Source organism: Zosterops lateralis, assembly GCF_965231275.1.
Source record: "Zosterops lateralis genome assembly, chromosome: 1".
Taxonomy (NCBI): domain Eukaryota; kingdom Metazoa; phylum Chordata; class Aves; order Passeriformes; family Zosteropidae; genus Zosterops; species Zosterops lateralis.
The window spans coordinates 83,690,079-83,713,398 of record NC_139762.1 but is presented as its reverse complement, the minus strand read 5'-3'; the positions used below and the strand labels follow the sequence as shown (position 1 = coordinate 83,713,398).

Sequence of the window (23,320 nt, the reverse complement as noted above, 5' to 3'; positions counted from 1 at the left end):
GTACCCCTGGTTTTTTGTTATTCCTTTTCTATGAAACAGCTCTTTACACAGATATCTTCTCAGGCTGTCAAATGGACCTAGTTTTGAATTACTGTTTCTTAATATTTTCTGGAGTTTTTTAATCTAATGGATTAAATACGCTATGGAAAATCAAGTAGAATTTTCCTCCTTAACTCAGGAGAACATTGTAAGCATACAAGACTACTGGCCAGGCAATACATAAATAATATACTGTGCAGTTTTTTGTCAACAAACTTTATTAGCAGTCATGAGTTTTCTTGTAAGTCATACGTTGTTCTGTGCTGTAATTTGTTGCTGTTGTATCTTGTTAAGCCTTGGGGCAAGGTATTGTGTCTAGGACAAGTACTGCTTTATGCCCTTGCTGATGTCTGTCATTTGATAAACTTACAGTGTTTAATCAATCTCAGCTTGAAGGACAGGTTCTGGTCAGGTGATATGTTCAAACATACAGACAGAGAGTCCTTGGGAAGAAGGAGTAAGAGAATGGCAGGTTCTTCATTGTTTCTCTCCTGCCAACAGGTACAGGAAAAATACACAGAATAGAACATATGTGAAAGCCTTGAGCCTGTTCTCTGTCACCTTTGCTCCACAGATGTTTAAAAAAGTCTTTTACTCTCCAAGCATTTGTGCTAGATATTTCATTTCCTTTGAAAGCAAGACTTCAGTTATCTTACATCCTCAGAAGAGACCAGAGATTTGTTTTTAATATCTTTGCCAAAGCATACTGGCTGCCAGTTAGTATTCAGGTACCTGGTATAAGAAGCAAAAACAAAAGATTATGTGAGCTGATATACCACCTCATGTTGACTGCAAAGTGCAAAAGGAAACAAAGAAAAGATTCATAAACAAGCTGTGGAAAAATGTATATTCAAGTAAGACAGCAAATATACCTGTTATAGACAAATGTTCTTTAAAAACAAGTAAGCAACTACAAAAAATGCTGCTTTGGGGAATATAAAATATGGATAGTTATATGTCTGTATGGTCTAGTTACCTGAATATATGTTTTAGAACTTGAGAGCTGTGATAAGAATGGACTCCATACTTTTTCAGTCAAGAGCTGAGAGCATCGCACTGCAAAGGAGGTGTCCCCCTTGGGTCACTGCCTGCTCCTGCAGCCTGCCAGCAATGCTCAACAGCAGTGTTGAACAGCAGTGTTGGCAAACTGGTACTCACCTGCCAGGGCCAACACTGAAAAAGTGAATGGTCAGTCTTTTCAACAAATTAGATAATATCACCATTGAAATTTAGGAAAGACCATCATGTGCCTGCATGAGCTGTTAAAAAGGTTTGCATTGAGAGCTCTGGAGTCTTGAAGCAATGGCACCAAGAGTTAATGGTCTGGGCAAACTCCCAGTTTGCTGCCTAAAGGGACTTTCATCTTTTACTCTGGCTCTTGTGTCCCTTATTTTTTCCTCACTATTTCACCAATTTCTGTTTTGACAATGCTTAAATAGCCAACTATTGAATCATACATACAGACTGTTATTTTAACAAGTCTTGCTATTTAGAACAACTATGTCTAGAGCCTAAAGGTAAGTACCCACTGAAATAACAAGGTAATATCTCATTTCATTAAAATTTACACATTTAAAAGAGAAACACAAGACCTGACTTTGAGATTGTACTAGTCTGGGTGACTTTTATGAAAGCGACCTCTAAGAAGCTAACAAATGAAATGGAAAAAACTGTCAAAATTTTAAAGGGTAACTTTCTATTTGAAGAACCTTGGGTTTGATCCCTGGTTGAAATAGTCTTTGGAAAATTCTACTATGAGGAATGTTAAGCTGTCTGCATCCAAATGTTTAAGGGAATATGAAAATTCAACAAATCACTAGTCATTCTTGAAGTATCTATGCATATAGTGCATGGACAGGATTTGGAATAACCTAGAAAGCTGGTTTTTTTTAACAGTAGTAGGAAAGAAGTGACCCAGATCTGAATAAAAGCAAAACTGAGACATGCATGAAATTGTGAGATACGATGAGATCAAAATACCACACAACTAAGCAAATATCTTGGTTACTTATAGCTCAGAGTAATGCAGACGGTGAATTAATTGGACTAACATAGGCTCATTTATGCAAGATACCACCAAATAACCCATCTCTGCTGTTGCTTTTGTACTTGTGAGGGATTGTCACACCTTGTCTTCAAAGGACTGTGAAAATCACAGTACATTCCTATGGATACCAGTCAGTATTTCTAAAGAGAGGTAAGAGGTGGTACAATATAGTAAGAATTTTTATTTCACAAATCAATTTAATCAATTTTATTTTTTTAAGTTTGGTTGGGACTTTTTTTTTTTTTTTTTTTTTTTTTTTAATTCTGGTCTTTTGAGTGCTTTTGTATAAACCAGTAGTCATACATATGGAATCTGGAAAATGGGGACATATGCTCCTTTGTGGATTATACTTGCTTGCCCTGAATTTGTTTGGTTTTTTCTTGGCACAAAATCCTCAGAAGTATAATAATGTATGTAGGTGAGGCACTAACAGTAACAAACTTGCCTCTTGGATTGAGAATGCAGAATACCTTTCACAGCTCTCCAAGGCTTCTGCTATCAGCCAAATTAGTAATGTTCCAATTAAATCTTCATGAAGAATTTCTTCGCTGAGAGGGTGGCCAGACATTGGATTGTGTTGCCCAGGGAGATGATGCAATTGCCATCCCTAGAACTGTTCATAAAACCAAGTAGATGTGGCACTCTGTGATATGCTCTAGTGAGAGCGGTGATGTTTAGTCAGAGGTTGGACTCAACGACCTTGGAGGCCTTTTCCAACACTCATGATTCTCTGAGAGCAAAAAAAAATACATAGCCTAGCACATTTCACATTTCTGAGACTCAGCTTAAAACAACTTAAAAGTTTCTCCACAACTGCCAGTGCTCAGTGGCCTGAACATGCCAGTGTGCTGCAGACAGTGAAGGGAAATGGTGACTCCTCCATCCCTTGCCACTGAACCTTTTTTCCCTATCCCAACTTGACCTTCCCTCCTACAGCCAAGAAAAGTTCTCTGGTTCAGGGCTTCTGGGGGTGTTTTCCTGTGGACTTTTTGGGTGTTGGGTTTTTTTCTTTCTTTCTTCTTTTCCAGCAGAGATGATGTCCCATAATTTCTCCAATTTAATGCTTGAAGGCAGAGACACAGTTCTGAGTATCCAGACAGAAGGGAGGTGCTGCCTTTGGACACCTGAACTTCATTGTGTTCATGCAAAAGCATTTCCTCCTTAAGCCTTATGATGTGACTTGAACAGTTCTTGATTGACGCACAGCCTGACAAACAAATCTTTCCACAAACACTCTTCTGAATACTTGTGGGCTTTGTGCTCAAGTTCTGTTTGTCTTTCCTTCCAACAAGCACTCAAGCTAGCAGTATTACTTGGAAGTTTAAATTTTAAAGTAAAGAGTTCACTGAAAGCAAGACTCGAGCTCGGAAATTCAGTATTTATAAAATTTAAAAAAAAAAAAAAGTTTAATCAGCTTGGGCTTGTGTACATTTTTCGAAATACTTGGTATTTTAAGTATGGTTCATGAGATAATTGCTGGACGATTAATATACATTATTTTAGTTTAAAAATTACTTAACCCATAAAAATCTACAAAGAAGAAATTGACAAGAAGATATTGTTCCTAAATTATCCATATAGTTATGAAATCCACAGTTTAATAAGTGGGTGTTTTGAAATATCAATGTCATCTTCCCCATGTGAGAAAAGCTACCTCTGCATAAACTAAATACCTGTCCTCAGACATTAGTAGCAGTTAGATATGGTTGTAATTATCATTCCAAGACATCAGTGCAACAAAAGCCACAGGAGGGCAACACTTTTGCATAGCTTGTACAAGGGGCTGGGGTTTGGATGATTCCCTGCTCAGTGTCCATTCCAAAAACTACAGGGCAGTGCATGTTTATTTGGGATGAGATTAAACTCCTTCTCCAGTAGCAATGCACTTAAAAAGAGTATTTTTTCAGACTGCCCACCTACACTTCAGAACTATTTACAGTTCCAGTAGCAACCACTGAAACTACTGGTAAAAGTGTCTAATTGGAGAAATATTCAATTATGCTTTAATTTTCAAGTGGAAAATTAGTAAAATGAGTTCAAATGAACAGTGTATTCTATTCAAACTCCCAGCATGGGAGCAGACTTGGCACAAAAGTGAATACATAATTAAAGGTGGGTTCACCCTCTAGATTGGTCCAAGTTTCAGCTAATTTTCTGCCTTAAACACTGCTTTAGACCTCTTACTTTTTTTTTAAGTGTTCAGATTCCAAATCATTGCATTTGTTGAAAGAATGCATTCTTTTCAAAGATTTCAGAAGTTAGTCTTATTTTCTATCTGCACATCATTTGGTTGAATTATTTTGAATTGAAACTGTCAGAAAATAGCCTCAGATCTCAAAAGAGTTTTTGAAATTCCATATATCTCACAGATTTTCATTATTTCTTCCTTTTCCTGTAAACCTGTAGATGAGTATCCAGGCTCCAGAATGAATCTAACTAAGCTTTCTCTTAATGAAAATAATTCAGTGAGCTTTTTGGATTAGATTTGATTTCCCCTAATCTAGTCATAAGGCCTTTTAAAAAATAACAGTCAAAACTATTGGCCTTGCCATTTAGAAGCAATTATTTCTGAGTTCTTTGCATTTAAAAAAGAAAAAAATGTGTAGATTAATTGAACCTTATCTTTGGAATATATTGTGGAGAGAGGGGAAAACAGTGATGGCTTTTTTTGTTCTTGGAAAGAAGAGGCTAAGATTTTTCATCAGAATCTCTATCACCTTGATCAGTGTAATGGGGGAGATGGTGGCGTAACAATTTTGAGCTTTGTGAAACTGTATCAATTTACAAATCCTAGTAACTGAATGATTTACATGCAGCAAAAGAAGTAATTGCTAACTTTAAGAAGTAAAAGGGGGTGGGGGAGGACTGGGGAGAATCAGTGGAAAACAAAGACTCTTTGTGGGATCTACAAGAACCAAACAGAGTTTCTTTAAACCAGTTGGGCAGGTTAAATGTAGAGGTGTCTTGTCTTTCAACAAGAAATCCCCTGGAATTGTCAATTACTCTTCAACCTAGACAGTGATTCATTGTCCATTGAATAAACAAAGTAAAAAAGCAATTGTGAACATCATGATAAAAACACCTTTGAGAAAAGTCCAGAGCAGTGAGGGCTGAGATCTCAGTGACAAATTCTGATCCACCTCCAGCCTTAGTTTTACAGTAGCTCCCAGTTTGTTCCCAAAAGGGTGCCAGAGTTCTCTTCACTAAGCACCATATTTTAGCATCTACCTGATTAGGGCTGAATCAGCATGTCTTGGGGAAAAAAACTGACTAGGGAGAATACCTTTAAAATTGAATTGAAGTCTTTACAATTATTCTAGCTCTTTGTTCACTAACTAGGTTCCTGATGTTGACTCAGTGAAAACTTGTATTGTGTATTAGCACAATGATGCTGAGTGGAAAAAAAAATATCTCCAAATGGAATTTCCATCTCAAAGCAGCCTACGCTTATCTGACCTTAGCTGTTTCCTATTAGTTGATTAGTATTTAAATCTGGTGATAAAAGAGCTGTTCCTTGGTAGTCTTGATATAGCTCCTGTTAGGTGTTCTAACTCTGGATGAACAGAGTACAGTAACAAATCACTTTAAACCTTCTGCCACCTCTCAGGTAGAGACCACTTCTTGGCAGAAGGAGGAAATGTTCTTACTCAGGGGCTGGGTTTATTAAGGGCACTTAATAGATTACAAACATAAAGGTTATTTGTAGTCCAAATTACACTGTCTCTTTGTAATCTATACTGATGTATCTAGAAGAAATGAAAGCATCTGTCAAAAGAGCTGTTATACAGGTAAAATAGGAATATGTACATATATTTCCCTGCAAACTTTTCAAAGACTTCTGGTTATTACTTCAATAGAGAGTAAAAAAAAAAAAAAAAAAAAAAAAAAAAAAAAAAAAAAAGGCAAAAACCTCCAAAAACAAAAACAAGAATATAAAAAAACAACCCTTCTGACTGGACCTGATGCTAGCGTAGCATGTGAATTCATCCCTGCCTTGAGATGAAACAGTCTTCTAGTACACAGAGCTCCTGCCAGTGTTTGAAAGCATCTGTTGAAAACAAATGCTGCAGTAATCCAATGGACTGGCTCTGTGCACATAGTCTGACCAAATTTTGCAATAAACAGCCAGCTTCTGGGCAGGACCCATTATCAATGAGGTGATCTTATTCTAGCAAAACTATCAGAAAGGTTTAGGATGAAAATTGTGACAGAACTGGAAAAGATCAAATTGTTTCTTCTTAAGACAACAGGAAACCATAATGTGCATGGGAGTGCAAATACTGTTGACCAAAATTTCTTAGCAATTACTGGTGTCAAAAGAATCAAGAAGTTGGTAAAATAAGGGAAAAGAAGTATTGATTAAATACTCTAAAGTTGTGTGGAGAAGCATGACTATTATCTCTTAATAATCACTCACCTTGAGACAAAGATCTCAGAAACATGCATTTGACCTGTATATTTATTTTTACTTTAACTTTTATAACAAATCCAACCCTGAAGAGAAAGTTGGAGGAGAAGTTTGAGCCACTACTATATGAGATTTTGCTCAAAGTATGTGATTGGGTTAATAGAACACTACTTTAATAAATTCTGCCAATGAATAACAGAATAATACCAATAAAAGCTCAGTATGAAAAGCTGCTTCACTCTCCAGACATGACAGTCTTTTGATGAAATAAACTCCTTCTCTACCCTACCCAAATTGTATAGTGTCATTAAAAATTTATGTCTTCTTGTGGCTAGGTTTTAATTTATAAAGAGAAGGCTGGAAGATAATGTAGAAAGACTGAAGCGGCTCTTTCAGTGTCTTGTTTGGGCACTGCTTACCAGCTGATTTACTTATGCCTGGTGCCAAATTATGTAAGAGTATGTTGAAGAGACAGGAATTTTTTTTCTTGGCACTCGTGACTGGTTATAAACACACTCAAAAACGTTTCTTAAGGCCCAGAGCTGTATTAGTTTCTCTTCGGCATTTCTTCTTTGCAGCTGAGGTGAAGAGCTTTTATTTTAAAGGGTAAAGTAGCAACAGTAAACTGTTTGAGAGCATGCAACTTTTTTGTTTGGTGGAGGCAGAAGACACTTAATGCTTTTAGTAGTTTTCTCCTTGCTTGCAGAGTAGAAAACAGAAGCCCATACACTACTATCTTTTTAAAAATCATCACCTTCAGTAGGTGATATTTTCTTCATGCTTGAAGAAAAAAAATAAAAATTAATATGTAAATACAGGGGGGACCCCCCCTCCCCAACCCCAAAACCTGAGATAAAATCACAAACTAAAACCACTGCACCCAAAAAAAGTTGTTTCTTCCTACTGGCTTGAGAACCTGAGTTCTCTGCTGGCAGCATTGATATCTATAACAATTAAAGCGGTACAAAAAAAGTAAGTTATTGTTTTCACATGCTGATGCTGGGGAACACCACAGAATATTCAATCAGATGTTTCCAGGATCAATATTTGAAAGCTTACAAACCTCCCAAGGGTTTAGATGCCAGACTCAGTTAAACCCTAATTTAAGATCATTTACCTTCATTGAAAGCTGCTGGCTTAGAAAATCCTAACCAGAGGTAGGATTTTCAGAGTAGTTAAGTATAGATGTTGTACACAATCAGAACTGATTCACTGCAAACCGCCTCTGGCCAATACAGAAGAAAAGCATAACTGGAGTCCCAAGATTGATTATGAAAAGGGCGGAACAGCAGCATGTTTGGGATTTTTTCTTTGTCTTTGTATTGCTTGAAGTCCATACACTCCTTCCACAGTTCTATTTCAATTTCAGGAAACAAGATATTTACTCCCAGTATCACTCCTTAAATTGCAATTTTTTTCCATTCTTCTGCCACTTGTGTTTGGGAAATTGCCTGTCCTAAGAGAAACAGCTAAGAATTCATGTTTCCTGATCCCATTTTTGCTGGTACTTCTTGTGGCCTGGGGTGATGAACCTATTTTTGCTGGACCACTCTCCACTTCTGTAAAATGGGCATAACTCTCTACACCTGTATTATTCCGTAAGAATGTTCTAAAACTTGAGTAAAGGGTTAATTAAGGTGACTTATAAAACATATTTAAAGATTTACCAGTGTGGAATGCTATATTCATGCTAACATTCTGAAGACTACCTGTGCTTACTAAGGTAACAAGCCACTGAGTTGAAGATTAAAAACTAGCAACAGAGGTCCCATTGACATGTATTTGTCTATAAATGAGTAGGAAGGAATGGAACAACTAAAGAAAACAGATAAAACCAGATTTATCATTCCCTAATGTTTCACTAGATATCAACATCTACTTACAGCTTCTTTTAAGTTAACTTTACAGCAAAAATTGCAACATTTTCAAAGTTTGTAGGAAGAATTAAGTTGCCATGAGATGAGATGGATCTTTGCTTCCAAAACTGGATTTCTTTGTGGGTGAGTAGTAGTTCCCTTCTTGCCACTTTACCAGGAAATAATTGGTTGCATTTCTGGCAGTTTCAAACTGTTTCTGCTTGTGACCCAAGTTTCCATCCAGAACTTTTTCCGAGTGCTATTATTCCAATACAAAACGGCAAGTTAACTTTTTTTCCTAGAGTCTTGTACAGTATTTTTTTCTTTTGCTCTCTTTTTTGTCACTTAAAAAAACAATAGCTGGTTTGAAACAGTCGCTCTTCCAGCTGCACAGATGAGACCATCCCATGAAAGCTCTGAGGATTGTTCCATGGCAGCATCTGCTGCTTCACTTTAAAGTTTATTTTTAACATGAAATCGTTGTGATGGTTCATTTGTAGCTGAAATGCTGTTTTCTCAAAGTAATGCAATTAGGTCTGACCCTTCAGCAGAAGGAAAAAAAGGTTGTGATGACATGTGGTTTTAAGGTAGAGCTGCTGCAGGCAAGCCAGTGACTTTGCTTTATTATTCATCACATTTGTGCAGATCTATGTATCTTATTTGCCAAAATTTCCTTCAAAGTCAGGTTGTGTCATGAGAACAGCATTTAGCATTTTCAGAACCAAATCTTATCAAAAGCTTTGGCAAACTGTTTTTGGGGGTTTTGGGTGTGTTTATTACTCTAGTTTACAGTCTTCTTATCGAAGAAAATCTTTTGGTTTCAGAACAAAATTATCTCCTTAGTTTTGTGCCATTGGAATAATTGCTGTGCATAGGAGTGCATAACATTTCTGTGCATAAGAATGATGTCACAACGGGTAAGGTATGATGGCATGAGTTCTGAGCTTCTGGGAGGTGGGAGGAAATAGCAAAAGCTTTGCAGTATTTTATAGTCCCTGAGGAGTCAGCATGGCTGGAGCACTGGAGTAATGAACCACTGGGGCTGTCAAGGTAGCACAGAGACGCTCCCTGCCATGCTTACTCAGGATTGTGAGAGGGAGAGAGGGACACTTTACTGCCCACAGCCAAGTGGCAGCTCACATCACACACAGGGGAATCCCAGATTCTGGTTTACAGCAGTTTTCCACTCATTTGGTGGAGCAGGAGAGAATCTCTAGCCCATTATTCCCAGCCATGCAAAAGGACTGGCAGGAAACATATTGAGGCAGATGTTTTGTGTTTGAACAGAATTTCAGTGAGTCATCTGCATGCCCTTAGGCATTCAATACACCAGACAGCTTTCTAACGACTGTGGCATCTTGCTCACAATCTAATATTATGCACACGCTCCACACGATAAAACTCCACATCTTCAGCTGGGGAAGGTCCGTGATACTTTGCTAACCCTGGTAAATTTGCTATGCAGTTGAGGACCTGGCACAGGAATGCCGTGCCCAGCACAACCTTAATCTGATTTGTTGTTAAGGGCCAGAACATGACCCTGGCCATAAGTAGCAATCTCTTGGAACACGAGCATTTGTCATCTTCAGACAGCCCATGCAGACAAAAGGGTTTTTGTGAGCTGGCTGGCAGCCTGTGAGGTGCTGTGTGCACATGGCTCTGTGCTGCCTTAATTCTCCACTTCTTTGTCCTGACATGCCGCTTGGGGACTGACTCAAAGTGAATTAAAAGAAAGGAAAGATGCTTCAGCTTTTAACAGCAGCAAGCTCTTTTCCTTCCATGGGTGCAAAAATGAATGTCTTCTATGAGGTAAGTCGTGATCTTGTTACATGTGACAATATGATGTAGCAGCTACTAAGGGTAGCAGGGAAGTTTCTCTTTTCCATCTGTCCCCTGGATACTCACCTGCATGTTCCTTCTCCCCCCAGCAAAAGAAATAAAACCCCATGTGCTGTAGTCCTCAATTAATACTATCTCATTGATCAATTTCACTGTTGGATTTCACAGAGGAGGGCATACATCCAGGTAATGATTTACTTACTGCAAGGTCAAAGAAAAATTCTTCTGCACAACCATGGACAGCTGATAATGAACAGCCCTGTCTACTTTGTCCCACACTTCTGGCCTGACACTAAGCCTGGATGTGAAGCAGTGATTTTTCTATCTGCAATAGCAAAGCAAAGCCTCATCTTCATCACTTTCTTAGATGATTGCAAAATGTTTGCACTTCTGCTATGTGTTTCGTATACCTGATTACTTGCTGTCACGAATTGACATGAAACCATCTCTGGGAGAAAAACCTGGGTAAATCAAAACGTGTTGCAGAACCACAAAGAGATGATTTAACAGTGATAACCAGTGTGGGAAATAGAGAAATTTATGACAATATATGTCTAAACTGAATCTTACACTGTTGCAGAGCTGACCTTTCTTATAAACTTGGTTTCTCTGTTTCACACAAACAATTCAATCATTTCCTTTTAAAAGACAAACTAATGTTTTTTCCACTCAGTCTCTCCACTTATTTCATAAAAATAGTTCTCATCAAATGTCATTTTTACTTATGATTATCATACCAGATTGTCTAAAGACACTGTAAAATATGCTATGCTGGAGGGGTAGGGATAACTTTAGAGACTGCTCTGCAAGTGCTGCTATTTGGTTTTGCTCCTTATGTTGTCTCAAATAATGTATATTGCCTTTTTGACTAAGGTGCATCCTTTTTATCAGTGTACTTTATGCACCACATATAGTTGGTTCAGCAGCCTCAAAACTGGGAGTTATTTCAGGTGAATCAAACAGCAGGAGTGTTTCTTTTCTGAGAGGAAAAAGACCTTTTAGTTTTACCCTTTGATTAATTTCAGGCTAATTTGAGTAGAACTTGAGCTTTGAACTGTGTGAAAACACTGCACTGACTTAGGGTTGCTGAATTTCTGACATGTAATTTCTCAGATTCTCTAATGTCCTGCAGAGAATTCATATTGAATCCTAAATTGATGAAGAAGTGATCTCACTTTCACATATGATGGTATCAGATCTTTTCTCTTTGAAGTCTCAACCTACTGCAGCCTGTTCTGAATGGCTTTGACTTGCAAATATACTTCCTATATTGGAAACTGAAACCTTGCCATGCAAGAGTCCTGCTATGTCCTGCTAAGCATACTTTAACTTGCCTTTTTATCATGGAGAGGCTGAAAAACACAAAATCAATGTAAAGAATCTGGCTTCTGGAAATCTAGTTTATTGCTGTTTAGTGAAGCCAAAGAGAAATCATGTCATACATACCTGCTTTTGCAAAGTGTAATACATCATAACATCTGAGGTTACCCGTATGAATGCCTCATGCCAGTGTCCTATGCCAACAGTAATGGCAAATGAATTAATGTGACTCGTTCAACAATAACATTGATAAAAAATGAAGCCTTCATTATTGTTGAATTGATTTGCTACAGGAATGGGAACAACAATTCTTTCTTGCCTCTTCCTTGTTCCAGAGTTGTTCTCTGGCTATAAGAGTGTGTTCATATTGTTGTTAGTAAATATGCAGTGTAACTTCTTCTGTGCAGTGTATTCCATCAGCTTTATTCTTTGGTATGGAACTAAAGGAAGTACCAAAGCTCCTACAGAGTGCAGTAAGCAAATGTAACAGAGAGAGCAATGTACCTGACTAATCAGAAGATGGACCTGAATGGACTGGAATGTGACGTTCTACATTGTGGCTGATCAAGAGCTTCATTATATCCTATGCCAGAATTTTAGATAAATTAGCTTATCATATATGTATTTGAATTGAAACATTTTGTGTTAACAATCCATATCAAATTTTTATTCTAACTCTGAAGATAATCAAGAAACTTGAGTTTGCAGGTTTCTGGCTAGGACTTATTTTCTGTTCATTCAAGACATAAATTGCATTTACTCTGAATAGAAGCCTGCTCAGAGAGGTTCTTGAGGACACTGTGGTTATTCACTGAGCAGGGTGATACTTTGAATCTGTAACCCCATCTTTTTCATATCAATTGTGGGTAAAGAGAGTTTGGCATCTAGCCCACAAACATCCTTAATCACTGAGCTCCTGCTGAAGAAAACAACAGCTGACAGAAACAGGGTCTTTGTTTTGAAAAGAGAACAAAGTGGCCACACAACCACACATGAAAACAAATACTGGCCTAGCTCAGCAAGTAAAAGTTATATTTGAAGCCTGAGGTATCAACAAAAGGGATATGAATGAGGAGAAACTTCCTAAGGCATCTGTAAACTCCTTCTTGCTTTACACTAATGATATATAAAGTTCACAGAAATAATATAGCATACAAGTACCTCTACTATTTAGGGGACATTCCTCAAAGAAAACTCTTTCATGTAAGTGACATGAAAATATCAATAGAAATAATAATGTGCTGTAAGAATGCTAAGAGAACAATGGAAATATTGCTAAGCTTCAGGAAAATCTGGATGATATAAAGATATTAGTAAATTATGCCCTGTGTTTGAGTTCAAATGGTTTTGTTCACACAATGTTTAGTGGAAAATAACTAATACAAGATGCACCATGCTTATTTTATCTGTTACATAAATTACATTACCTATGGAATCTGTTAAGAGTATTGCAGTGAAGAGTGATATTATCCACAACATTTATTCTTGAACTGTTAGGAAATTTGCTGCTGCTGGAAAATGATGACTGGGAAAGAAATTTCGTACTGGTTTTGATACATGAAAATGAAATAGTATCTTGACTGCAGAATGAACTTGCAAGAAACTAAACTTGCCATGAAAGGCTGAAAAAAATCAATGCCAGACAGAATGTAAAAAAAAAAAAAAAAAAAAAAAAAACAAAACAAAACAAAACAAAACAAAACAAACAAACAAAAAAAAAAAAAAAAAAAAAAAAAAAAAAAAAAAAAAAAACAAAACAAATCTAGTTATTTGGGAGTGAACAAGAATACTTGATTTGAGTAGATTTGAGGTTACAGTCAAGGTTTCCTACCTTACTGTGCTGCCTTAAGCAATAAGCTGGTTAATTGTATGGTGGAATATGTCCCTCTTCAAAGTTTTTCCTCAAAAGTTGGAAAGGATTAAATTCTTAACTAATGTAGAACATGAACACCTTCAACACATGAATATGAGTAAGACAGAAATATTTAATCTCTAACACTACATGGAGGACCAAATTATTGTGTGCTATGTTCTTGCAAATGTCCAAACAATCTGAAGCTTTGTGCATTGAAATTAAGTCTATTTTGATACTGAGAAGGACTTGAGTGATATTTTTGCTCAAATATCATCAATTTTCCAATAATCTTTAGCTTTTTTTCTGAAATGTCACAGTTCACCAGGAAGAAATGCAGCTGGAAGCATCCATCTCATACATACAGCAGTAAAACTTGAACAGCATTAAGATGATTAAGATTTAGCATATACATTACATGTCCCTAGAACCCAGAATCCCAGATATATAAGACAGATGACTATCTCCTATATAATGTCTTATGACAGCAGGCTGGAAATTAATCTACTTCCATTGTGTGAATAACAATAACACCTACGTATGTATTTAATACATAAACTTTTTAAAGATTGGCTTGAGAGTTGTGGAAAACTTTGGGAGTTGAACCCATTTCCTGATATGTGCCTCTAGGTTGTTAGTGAATATTAGTCATGTCCTGCACTTCAGCCACAACAACTCTATGCAGTGCTGCAGGCTGGGGGCAAAGCGGATGGAAAGCTGTCTGTCAAAAACAGATCTGGGCTGCTGTTAATGTCCAGCTGAACATGAATCAGTAGATGCCCAGGTGACCACAAAGTCCAATGGCATAGTGTGGCCACTATTTCTGATAGTGATTGTCCCCCTGTCCTCAGCATGGGTGAGACCACACCTCAAATCCTTGTATTCAGTTCTCACTACAAGAAGGACATTGAGGTTCCAGAGTGTGTTCAGAGAAGGGCAATGGTGATGGTGAAAAGTCCAGAGGAGGTCCAGAGTCCTATGAGGAGCAGCTGAGGGAGCTGGGGTTGTTTTGCCTGGAGAAAAAGAGGCTCAGAGGCGACCTTATTGCTTCTACAATTCCCTGAAAGGAGGTTGTAGCACAGTTGGAGTTGGTCTCTCCCAGGCAAACAGTGGCAGGAACAAGAGGAAATTACCTCAAGTTGCACCAGGGGAGATTCAGGCTGGACATCAGGAGGAATTTCATCACTTAGTGACTGTTAAACATTGGAATGCACTATCCAAGAAGGTGGTGGAGTCACCATCCTTGGAGGTGTTCAAAAAACAACTGGATGTGACACATAGTGCCATGGTCTAGTTGACAAGGTTGTGGTCAGTCAAAGGTTGGATTTGATCTCAGAGGTCTTTTCCAGTCTAAATAACTCTGTGATTCTGAGTCATGGTGTCCAGAAGCTCCACCTTTGTGAATTTGCATTAGAAAACTCTCTTCTGTTTTCCTTTTTTTCCCTCCTTGAGCATGTTCCACAATTGCTGTACAGACATTTCTTCTTTTGTATTATTTGAATAGGTACCTGATGGGATAGGTCTGATGTTCTGTGGATCCTAATACTCAACAATAATCAATTAACTTTGTGGAGAGGCACAAATTTATATTTTGGTATTCCCTGTTTTTCTAGCAGAACTTCTGATAGTTGTCCTTGAATCAGCACTTCTTGAATTCATCAGGGAACATTGACATTTGCTAAATAGCAGATTTGGTTAATAATTCTGTTTTTTCAAGTATTTTAAAACATTATTCTCATATTTTTAAGTGTGATTTATTTGCAAATCAGACCAATTGACAAAGAGTGTCTTCTGTCAGGAAAATTCACAATCTAACAGCAAGGAATGGAATTAGTTGAAAGATGAGAAGCTGAGGTAAAAGACTGCAACATTCAAGTTGTAGGCTTGAAGGCACTTGCTTCTCTTTCTAATGGTCTAAAATTTTTTTTTGCCCTTCATTTATCTTGCACTATTTGTATTATCTTCCTTTCCATTTGATATGATTGCAATTCCAAGGACATTAGAAACTGCTGCATTTTTGGCAAGTGACTTGCCAAGGACTTTTCTGTGTTCTTCACACTCTACATCAGTATTATGTGGATTAAATTTTATTTGTCAATTACAAAGAGGTCTTGATGCAGTTTTCTGCCCTGTCTGACATATATTTTCTTAGCTATGAGAATAATATTTCCATTTTTACTTAAGGGAGAAGGAAAGAGAGAGTCATATTTCTCTACAAATCAAGAAACTGGAGTGCTCTGAACTCAGCTCTCCTGGAGGCAATGTCTAAAGCAAGAGCAGATGAACTTAGACACCCAAGTTAAATGCCTGAAGGTAACAATCCCTGTTGAGAGTATTAATTAGTGCCAAAGAAGCATTTAGGTCTTTGAGAGATAGATCCATCTGCTATTGAATAACCAAGATAACCAGCAACTACCCTACAGCAAACAAAGCAAAAAAACCCTCACTTTCAGAGCACTTGCGCTTTACAGATATGTTCTTTTATCCTTTGGAAAGCACAACTTAATTCATAAGAACGACATGAGCTAGATTTAATTCAAAGGCCAAGGCAACCAAGTATCAGCTCTGCAGTATTACTACAGGGCAAAGTCACTGAGGGCATTATTTCTCTGTTTTTTTCTTTCTCTCTTATGCAGTAACTGTGGAAAGATTTCTTGCAAGGATATTATACAGTCTATTGAATTTTTAATGGGCTACAGACCAGATTTCACTATTTAAAACTGCTCTTAATGTCCACCATAAATTTTACCTTACACATCACTTTCTAAAGGATTTTTTCTGTTCATAGGAGGAACAGGAGTAAAACGGGATATGCAAAGCTGAGCCTTGCAGACTGCCTGAAAGAGTAGCAGCAAGCAAAGGAAAATGAAAACAGTATTTTATAGCTGTTATAAAAATTATTCCTGTGAGCAAAACATTTATTTTAGAAAAATACTTCTTGCCTAAAAGTGATAGATTCGGCTTCATTCTCTTATTGGATGCTTATTAAAATTTCTTCTCTGCTCTTGCTTTTTTGAGTTACAGGGTTTAGGTTACAAGAGAGATGAAGACGGACTTTTCACAAGAGCACGTAGTGATGGCACAAGGGAGAATGGCTTCAAACTGAGAATAGGTTCAGAATTAATATTAGGAAGAAATTCTTTACGGTGTGGGTGATAGGGCACTGGAATAGGTTGTTCAGAGAAGCTGTGGGTATCCCATTCCTGAAAGTGTGCCAAGTCAGCTGGACAGGACTTTGAGTAACCTGGTCCAATGGAAAGTGTCCCTGCCTACGGCAGAGGGATTGGACTATATATGATCCTGTAGGCCCTTTCCAACTCAAACCATTCTGTGAATCTATAATTAATCACTGAAAATGAGGTTTAGGGTGATAATGCAAGTGATCTCATCCTGGTGTCTGAGAGCTGATCCACAGTTTACCTGTACATGTGACTTATATGTTCAGTGAGGGGTCACAAGCCTAGAGGCATACAAGTGATTGCTGTTTCTGTGAGTGTGTTACAGAGAGCTTACTGGATTTTTTTGTGTTATTTTACTGTTGTCCCCAGTATGGGTTTCCCCACTGGAAGGAAAAAGACAGCTGTCTTATTGTCTATGAACACAAGAAGCTGCTTCTCCTTGACAGCCAACAGCTGCCTGCATAGAAATGATAATGCTGAGTTTGAGATATAGAGCTTGAAGTGATTCTGTCCTGACAGTATGAGCATCCTCCCTACTCACTAGGGCAGTGCCCTACTGATGTTCTTGAGTTCAGACTAAAGGATTTGCCTTTGCAGAGAAAAATTGAAGGAGAAAAGGCAGTTGCCAAGAGAGTGTAACTCTTGGACTCAGCTAACATGCCTGGGAACCCAAGGATGAATAATTTCAGGAACAATATGAGTACTTCAGAGCTAAACACACAGACATTAGCAGAGTGTGATGTGATGTCTGCACATGATCTTATCTCAATGCTCTTGGAAAGAAGCGGGGATTTTTTTTCAGTTGATGGGAATTTGATACCTAAGTCTCAGGAGTATTTGTTGGAAATATTACTGTGAGGCTTATCTGTTTAGGCATGCATTCAGTAAAAATTATTTTTATTTAGGGGGTTTTGGGGTGGGATTTTATCTGAATAAGGATGGGAGAGGGCTAGGTTCCAAGTTTCAATTATTTTTTTTAATGTTTTAACAGATTCACTCTGCTTACTAGAAAATGTAAAGAAATGCATTTTAATGTACTTTAAATGAACAGCTGCCTCTCTGAAGAATTCTGACACCAATTATAAAAGAAGGCTACTTATCTTTTAGACACCTAAAACATGGGGAAATCATGTGGCATGGTCATAGCACCTTTTCTTCTCTCATAATGGACAATATTTTTTTTTTGCCAGTGGGCAAAACATGTAATCTGTTTGCATTAGTCAAACAATGGAAATGGAAGTATATCCACTGGATATATAAAATGTCTTATATATACTGTGTCAAATATGCAGTCCATATTCAAGTAACAAAACCTAAGAGATTGGTACTACCTCTGTGAGTACAGTAATACTAAATATTTTGCATTATCTTTATTCCCCCCCTACCATTTGCTTCTGGTCCTCTCTTGTTCAAAGCATAATTTACTGAAGTGTGTGTATGTCTTTTTCTACTATATAGAGAATAAAGAGATAGAGACTCTTGAGCCCCATCCAGTAAACAGCTTTTAGATCCTGAAACTGAAATAATGAATTTGTTCTAGTCATGTCTGCAGCTTTTGAATGAGGCAAAAGGACTGCAAAGTGCATAGCAAAAGGCAAGCATCTCACTTTCTCAGTTGCATTGCTTGTCCAGACACCAGATAAGACTGGTGTATGCAAGACTATTATGACAAGGATTCAGTTTAAATTTTGTTCAGGCTTTTTTCAGAGTATTCCTAGTGATTGACAGGACATTTTTCCTTGAAATTTAAATCTTCTGGCTAAATGGGTTCCATTTATCTTTAAATGCCATGAAACATATGCTGAGAATATTATCAGTCATAGGAGATTATATTTTTAATTTAACTTAATATTTTCAGGCTGCCTGAGTATTCTGTGATGCTCTCAAGTGCTAGTATTTGTGTAAAGACACGGTATTAACACACATGCAATGTGCTCCAACCCATCCATCATACCATCAGGGCATCCATCTGCCTGGTAACCCTTCTCGAAGGGGGCAGCTGAGCAGCAATTAAATTCAGATCTCATTTCTGCCTGAAAACAGACAAGATGGTCATGTGCAGGGGTTTTAAAAACAAAATCCCCTTTGGATCAGACTTGCCACCTTTGTGGAGATTTACCTCCTTGCAGAAAATAGTGAGCAGCAGCATGAACTCTTGTCTGCAGAATGGAAATATCAAGCTGATCAACATTTCCGCATTGCTCGCAAGATAATCCTTCATTTGAGCTGCTTATCTGAAATCTGTCTCATGAATCTGATGGGAGGATTTGCCCTAAGTAGTTAATTATGGTGCTGCTAAATTTCCTCCTCTCTACTTATTCCTTCACTTTAGGAAAATCATGCAGCTATAAAGACTGTAGATTCAACTAGAAACAAATGAAACATTATCTAGCTGAAAACTTATTAAAGCATCTGAAATTATCTTTTGACCTTTCATTCTGATCTCACTTTTCCAGATGCTCACTGTAGGTGGATTTTTAGTTGGAGCTGATCTGGCTGCTCTGACAAAATTGTGGGGCTTGAGGATTTTATTTGGTTCATTGGTTGTTTTTTAGTATGTTAGGAGATTGTTTTTTGTTTGCTTGGGTCTGTAGGTTGTTGTTGATCTGACTCAGAGCATTTAAATGGAGAATTCTTCTGTGTCAGGCTAAGCCCTGTCTGTTGTCCTGGCCTGAACCTGGCTGTGAAGGAATTGCAAAGACAGAATAAAGACATTCCCAGATTAATTATTTCTAGGGCATGTGAGACTCTTACAACCTTCTAGTCTAACTTACACTGCAGAGAGGAACCATAGTTTCAGTTTATAAAGTATTTTGTAACTAATTAAGATTTATGAGAAAGATTTAATATGTTTTGCAATTTACATGCCACTTCTGACCCCTGATGTGGTGGTGATAAGGGATTGCAAGGACATGTTAATATGGAGGATTAAAAGTTACCATGGAAATATGGGAAATTGTTGGGTCATTTCCCACACATAGAATACATTTTGTCTATGTGGAAACATTTTGCTTGTTATTCAAATTTCTCAACCAACCTCTTTGGGAAGATCCTATTCAGGTTCTGTTTACACACAAACTTTCTTTTCCCTCTGGATGAGGTCTAATTTTCCTGGTGCAGACACTGAATAGAACTGGACATTCCCTGTGCACATGGGTCTGCCTTGGGGTGGCATTTCTTATGTGGTTCAGCAAAATACGCATCTCGTGATACATGTGAGAAAAGGACTTGAATTCAAGTAATAAAAGGTATTTTCCTATCAGAGAAGAGATACATGTAAGAGTTAACTTTTACTCAAAAAGTTATGAAAGTTCTCCTCCTTTTACTGAGTTGCTAAACAGGACGGCCCTGGATTTCTTGTGGTGCCGCCTTGGCCTCTTGGGAAGCTGCTGGGCACAGCCTTTGTCCTGGAGAGCTCTCCTGCCCAGAGCTGGGTGTGTTGCTTTCTGCAACTCAGTCCCTAGAGAAAATGGAGCAAAATATACTTAATTGTTCTTGCCATGAAAAATTACAGTCTTGGAGGGAAAAATGGCTCCCACCCAACCTCTTTTATGAATTCCTAAAAGAGGCTAAAATATCTCCCTGGAAGGTTTAAGATTTTGGGGATGTTGTCAAATTGCCTTTCATTAGCTTTCCATAGCTTAATTCTGGACGTATCCCACAAGTTCTCACTTAATCCTCAGGAAGTTATGGTCTCTAGTATTTAAACAGCAGAGGCATAAGTAAGTGTTTTATGAAGACACCTGCTTAACATTTTTATGATTTTTTTTTCTTTATATTCCCATCACACATTGGCCAGGACAGGTGTAACCTTACTTTTTTTTCATATTTGTGACTGTTGAAGAAAATTTTTCGAGCCTTTTGGCATGTGGTCTATTACAGCTTGCCAAATGTGAACTTATTTGAACAAATAAATGCTTTCTGCCAATTACTCCAACCAGATATTCACCAGGACATGCTGAAGTGTTGCAAGAATTGTGCTTAAACCATGGCCATGAGCTTTTTTCTTCTCCCACATGGATTTTAGGTTTTTTCTTGCACAGCATGCAAAGTAACAGTGTGCAGGTCCTGGTCATCTACGTCATTATGTACACATGACCAAGTACTGAATTATAACAGATTAAGTATGAGACATAGATTCAAATTTTGTTTTGCACTTAGTTTCTGCTGAGACCTGTACTCAAAGGCTCTACCAGCCCTGAGGCAGTAGGATTCTCCATATGTGCCCAGTATTTTGATGCCCAAAGGAGTCATCAGTTCATGGAACCCTATGTAGGACTTGCTTGAAGATCCAGTTTTGGGGTCTTTTTTAGGCCTAACTTCTTTAGGCCCTTGCTACACAGGGTTATTTTTTATTGTTACATTTTATAGGAATTATGTATCTTAAGCAACAGTGCCTGCAAAAAGAATGTGAGGAAATAAAATTACTTTTCTCCTGTTTTCTTGTATTAAGAAGCTATTTCCTAAGGCTATCTACTTAACTGCTGCTGCTGTCTGTGCCTGGAGATGTTAGAAAAAATGGCATTATAGCTCAGAACAGCAGCTTAGTCTGCTTTTCATTTCTTCTGTATGTACTACCAGACTCATTGGGGCCCTTACACTACCAAGATTGAGTAGACTGTTAAAACCCAGGTGGTGGATGGCTCGTTTCCCCTTAACTGTTTTCATGGTTGGTGGCAGGAAAGTTTCTTGCCACTCCCTTATCTGAGGTTTATGTAATGAATTGATCATAGGCAGTGCTCGCTTTGAACTTGTTCCAGTTTGGCAGAGCTTGGCTGTTCCTGAGTCACTGTGACTCCCAGAGGAATTTTTCCTGACTTTAGATGTAGGTAGGTGATTTATCCCTACCATGGGCATTTTGAAAAATGTCCCCAGTGAGAAATCAGGCTCTTAATAGGATACTGAAATGGCACCATTGTACAGGCGTACTGATTTAGAGTCTAAAAATACAGACCAGCTCTGAGTCCAGGACACATGCTGAACTCTCTGCTCTGTCTGTTGTCCTTCACTGAATGAGATACTCCAAGTGCATATTCTAGATACCTCTGCCTGCTAGGGTCAGTTTGAATCTCCTTACATGAGTGTTTTAACACAGGTTGTCATTTCTGCACTCTGTGCTTTCTCATGGTCACTGACTTGTTTTCCCACAGACAAATCTAAGTGCATTCCCATTATCCTGGGAAATAACAAATTAAACCAAGAGGTAATGATACCAGATGTAATACTTCCTAACAGATAATTCTGCTTTTCCTGAAAGCCTCTAGATAGTGAACAGAGCAACCCAGGATTATAATAACAAATAGCCAAAGAGAGCAAATTGGAAGTTTTTCTTAGTGGTTACAACCTCAGGTTAGCAAAAAGCAGAACATACCATAAAATAGCAAGCAGTAAGTCCTCACAGCTGCTAGAGGATGTTTTACCCTACTGACAGTCTGGTGGGCTCACTTCATAGCTAATGGGTTTTATTAGCTGTGAAACACTGGAATAGGATGCCCAGAGAAGTGATAGATGCCCCATCCCTGGAAACATTCAAGGCCAGGCTGGATGTGGCTCTCTGGTACCTGGTCCAGTTAAAGTGCCCCTGCTTATTGCACATAGGTTGGATCAGACAACCTGAAAAGGACCCTTTCAACCCAAACTATTTTATGATTCCATGAAACAACTCTAAGATAGCTTGATCAAACTGCAAAATAATCCCCACTTCAAAAAGGCCTCCACCCAAAAACTCTGTATATGGTATGTAAGATGAGGTGCATTTGCTCAAGCATCTCTCCCAAGCTGTCACTGTAGGCCAGGCAGCATTGCCTTCTTACAAGCAGGTAAATCCTCTTTTTTTTCCTCCTTGAGTCCCTTTTGGAGTTTCTGATTCTCTTCCTTATCCTCTAAGACACAGAGAAAAGCCTGTGAAACTGTGACCATTGCTGCAGACTCCCTGGAAGACAGAAGTGTTGTGTTCTCTCTTTGTTCTCTCTGCAGAATTTCCCTTTTTCTTCTCCACCAACAGGTGGAGCAGAAACATCTCACCTCTGCCACTCTCCACAGGAACCTTGCAGTAAAACTAGTGCACTTACTTGTTTGTCTCCCCAAAAATGATTCCAGATCTTGACATTATTCCCCTAGACCTTTTTGCCAACTCACTTTTACCACTTGTGTGCCTGTTCTCTTCCACTGTCAGAATGCAGATACACCAGATGGGACCAAGGTCCTTTTGCTCTCCCTTTAAATATTCACTGGCTGTAAAACAAACCTCGGGGCTCTTTTACCAAAATAAACAAAACCAATAAAAATTGCTTACTCATTAAGGTATTTATTCCTATATTTTATGTAGGAAACTCTTCCAAACCTATGCTTTGCTCCTAAATTACTGAAAGTGTCCCTTCAAATTACTAACAGAGCCAAATAGCATGTGTAAATGTTGCACAACATAAACATGAGAATTAATGTTTAACAATAGAGTGCCACTGCTGAGAAGGTATCTGTAAACAGTGCTTGTTTATATGAGAACCCTTGGCACATCTCTGGCGGTGAAGAGCAGATCTCAAAAAGGTTTGCACCTGAGTGACTAACTTACAGTCAATCAACTCCTCTAATGAAGGAAAAAGCCGCTTTCTGCAAAATGAGCACCTGACCTCAGAAATTATCCCAGGGGACCTTTTGTTCACTGCTCCCCTATTTGTAATTTTTGTTTAAGAATTCTAAATGAGGCCTGCTGCATTTGAGTAGTATTTTGTCTTGTGCAATTGCCTTAAAACAAGCAGAGATATTCAGCTGTGGCATTGG

At 38.1% G+C, this 23,320-nt stretch overlaps 1 protein-coding gene and 1 long non-coding RNA gene across 3 annotated transcripts in view; one reads left to right on the top strand and one right to left on the bottom strand.

The window, feature by feature from the left end:
* Positions 1 to 277: 277 nt before the first annotated feature.
* On the bottom strand, positions 278 to 22,722 carry LOC310911291. The gene is made up of 3 exons (XR_014590482.1): positions 22,612 to 22,722; positions 18,495 to 18,573; positions 278 to 771 (listed from the first exon to the last, which is right to left on the bottom strand). It is a non-coding gene; the product is annotated as an uncharacterized lncRNA (long non-coding RNA).
* COBL (cordon-bleu WH2 repeat protein) overlaps positions 8,373 to 23,320 on the top strand; it is a 187,977-nt gene continuing 173,029 nt past the window's right edge. The window contains exon 1 of one of the 2 annotated variants that reach the window (XM_083864579.1): positions 8,373 to 8,494. In XM_083864579.1, the coding sequence (XP_083720705.1) occupies positions 8,454 to 8,494 (41 nt within the window). In that variant the 5' untranslated portion in view covers positions 8,373 to 8,453. Of the gene's footprint in view, positions 8,495 to 10,139; positions 10,160 to 23,320 lie in introns of those variants that run through there. The other variant, XM_083864581.1, reaches the window with a different exon arrangement.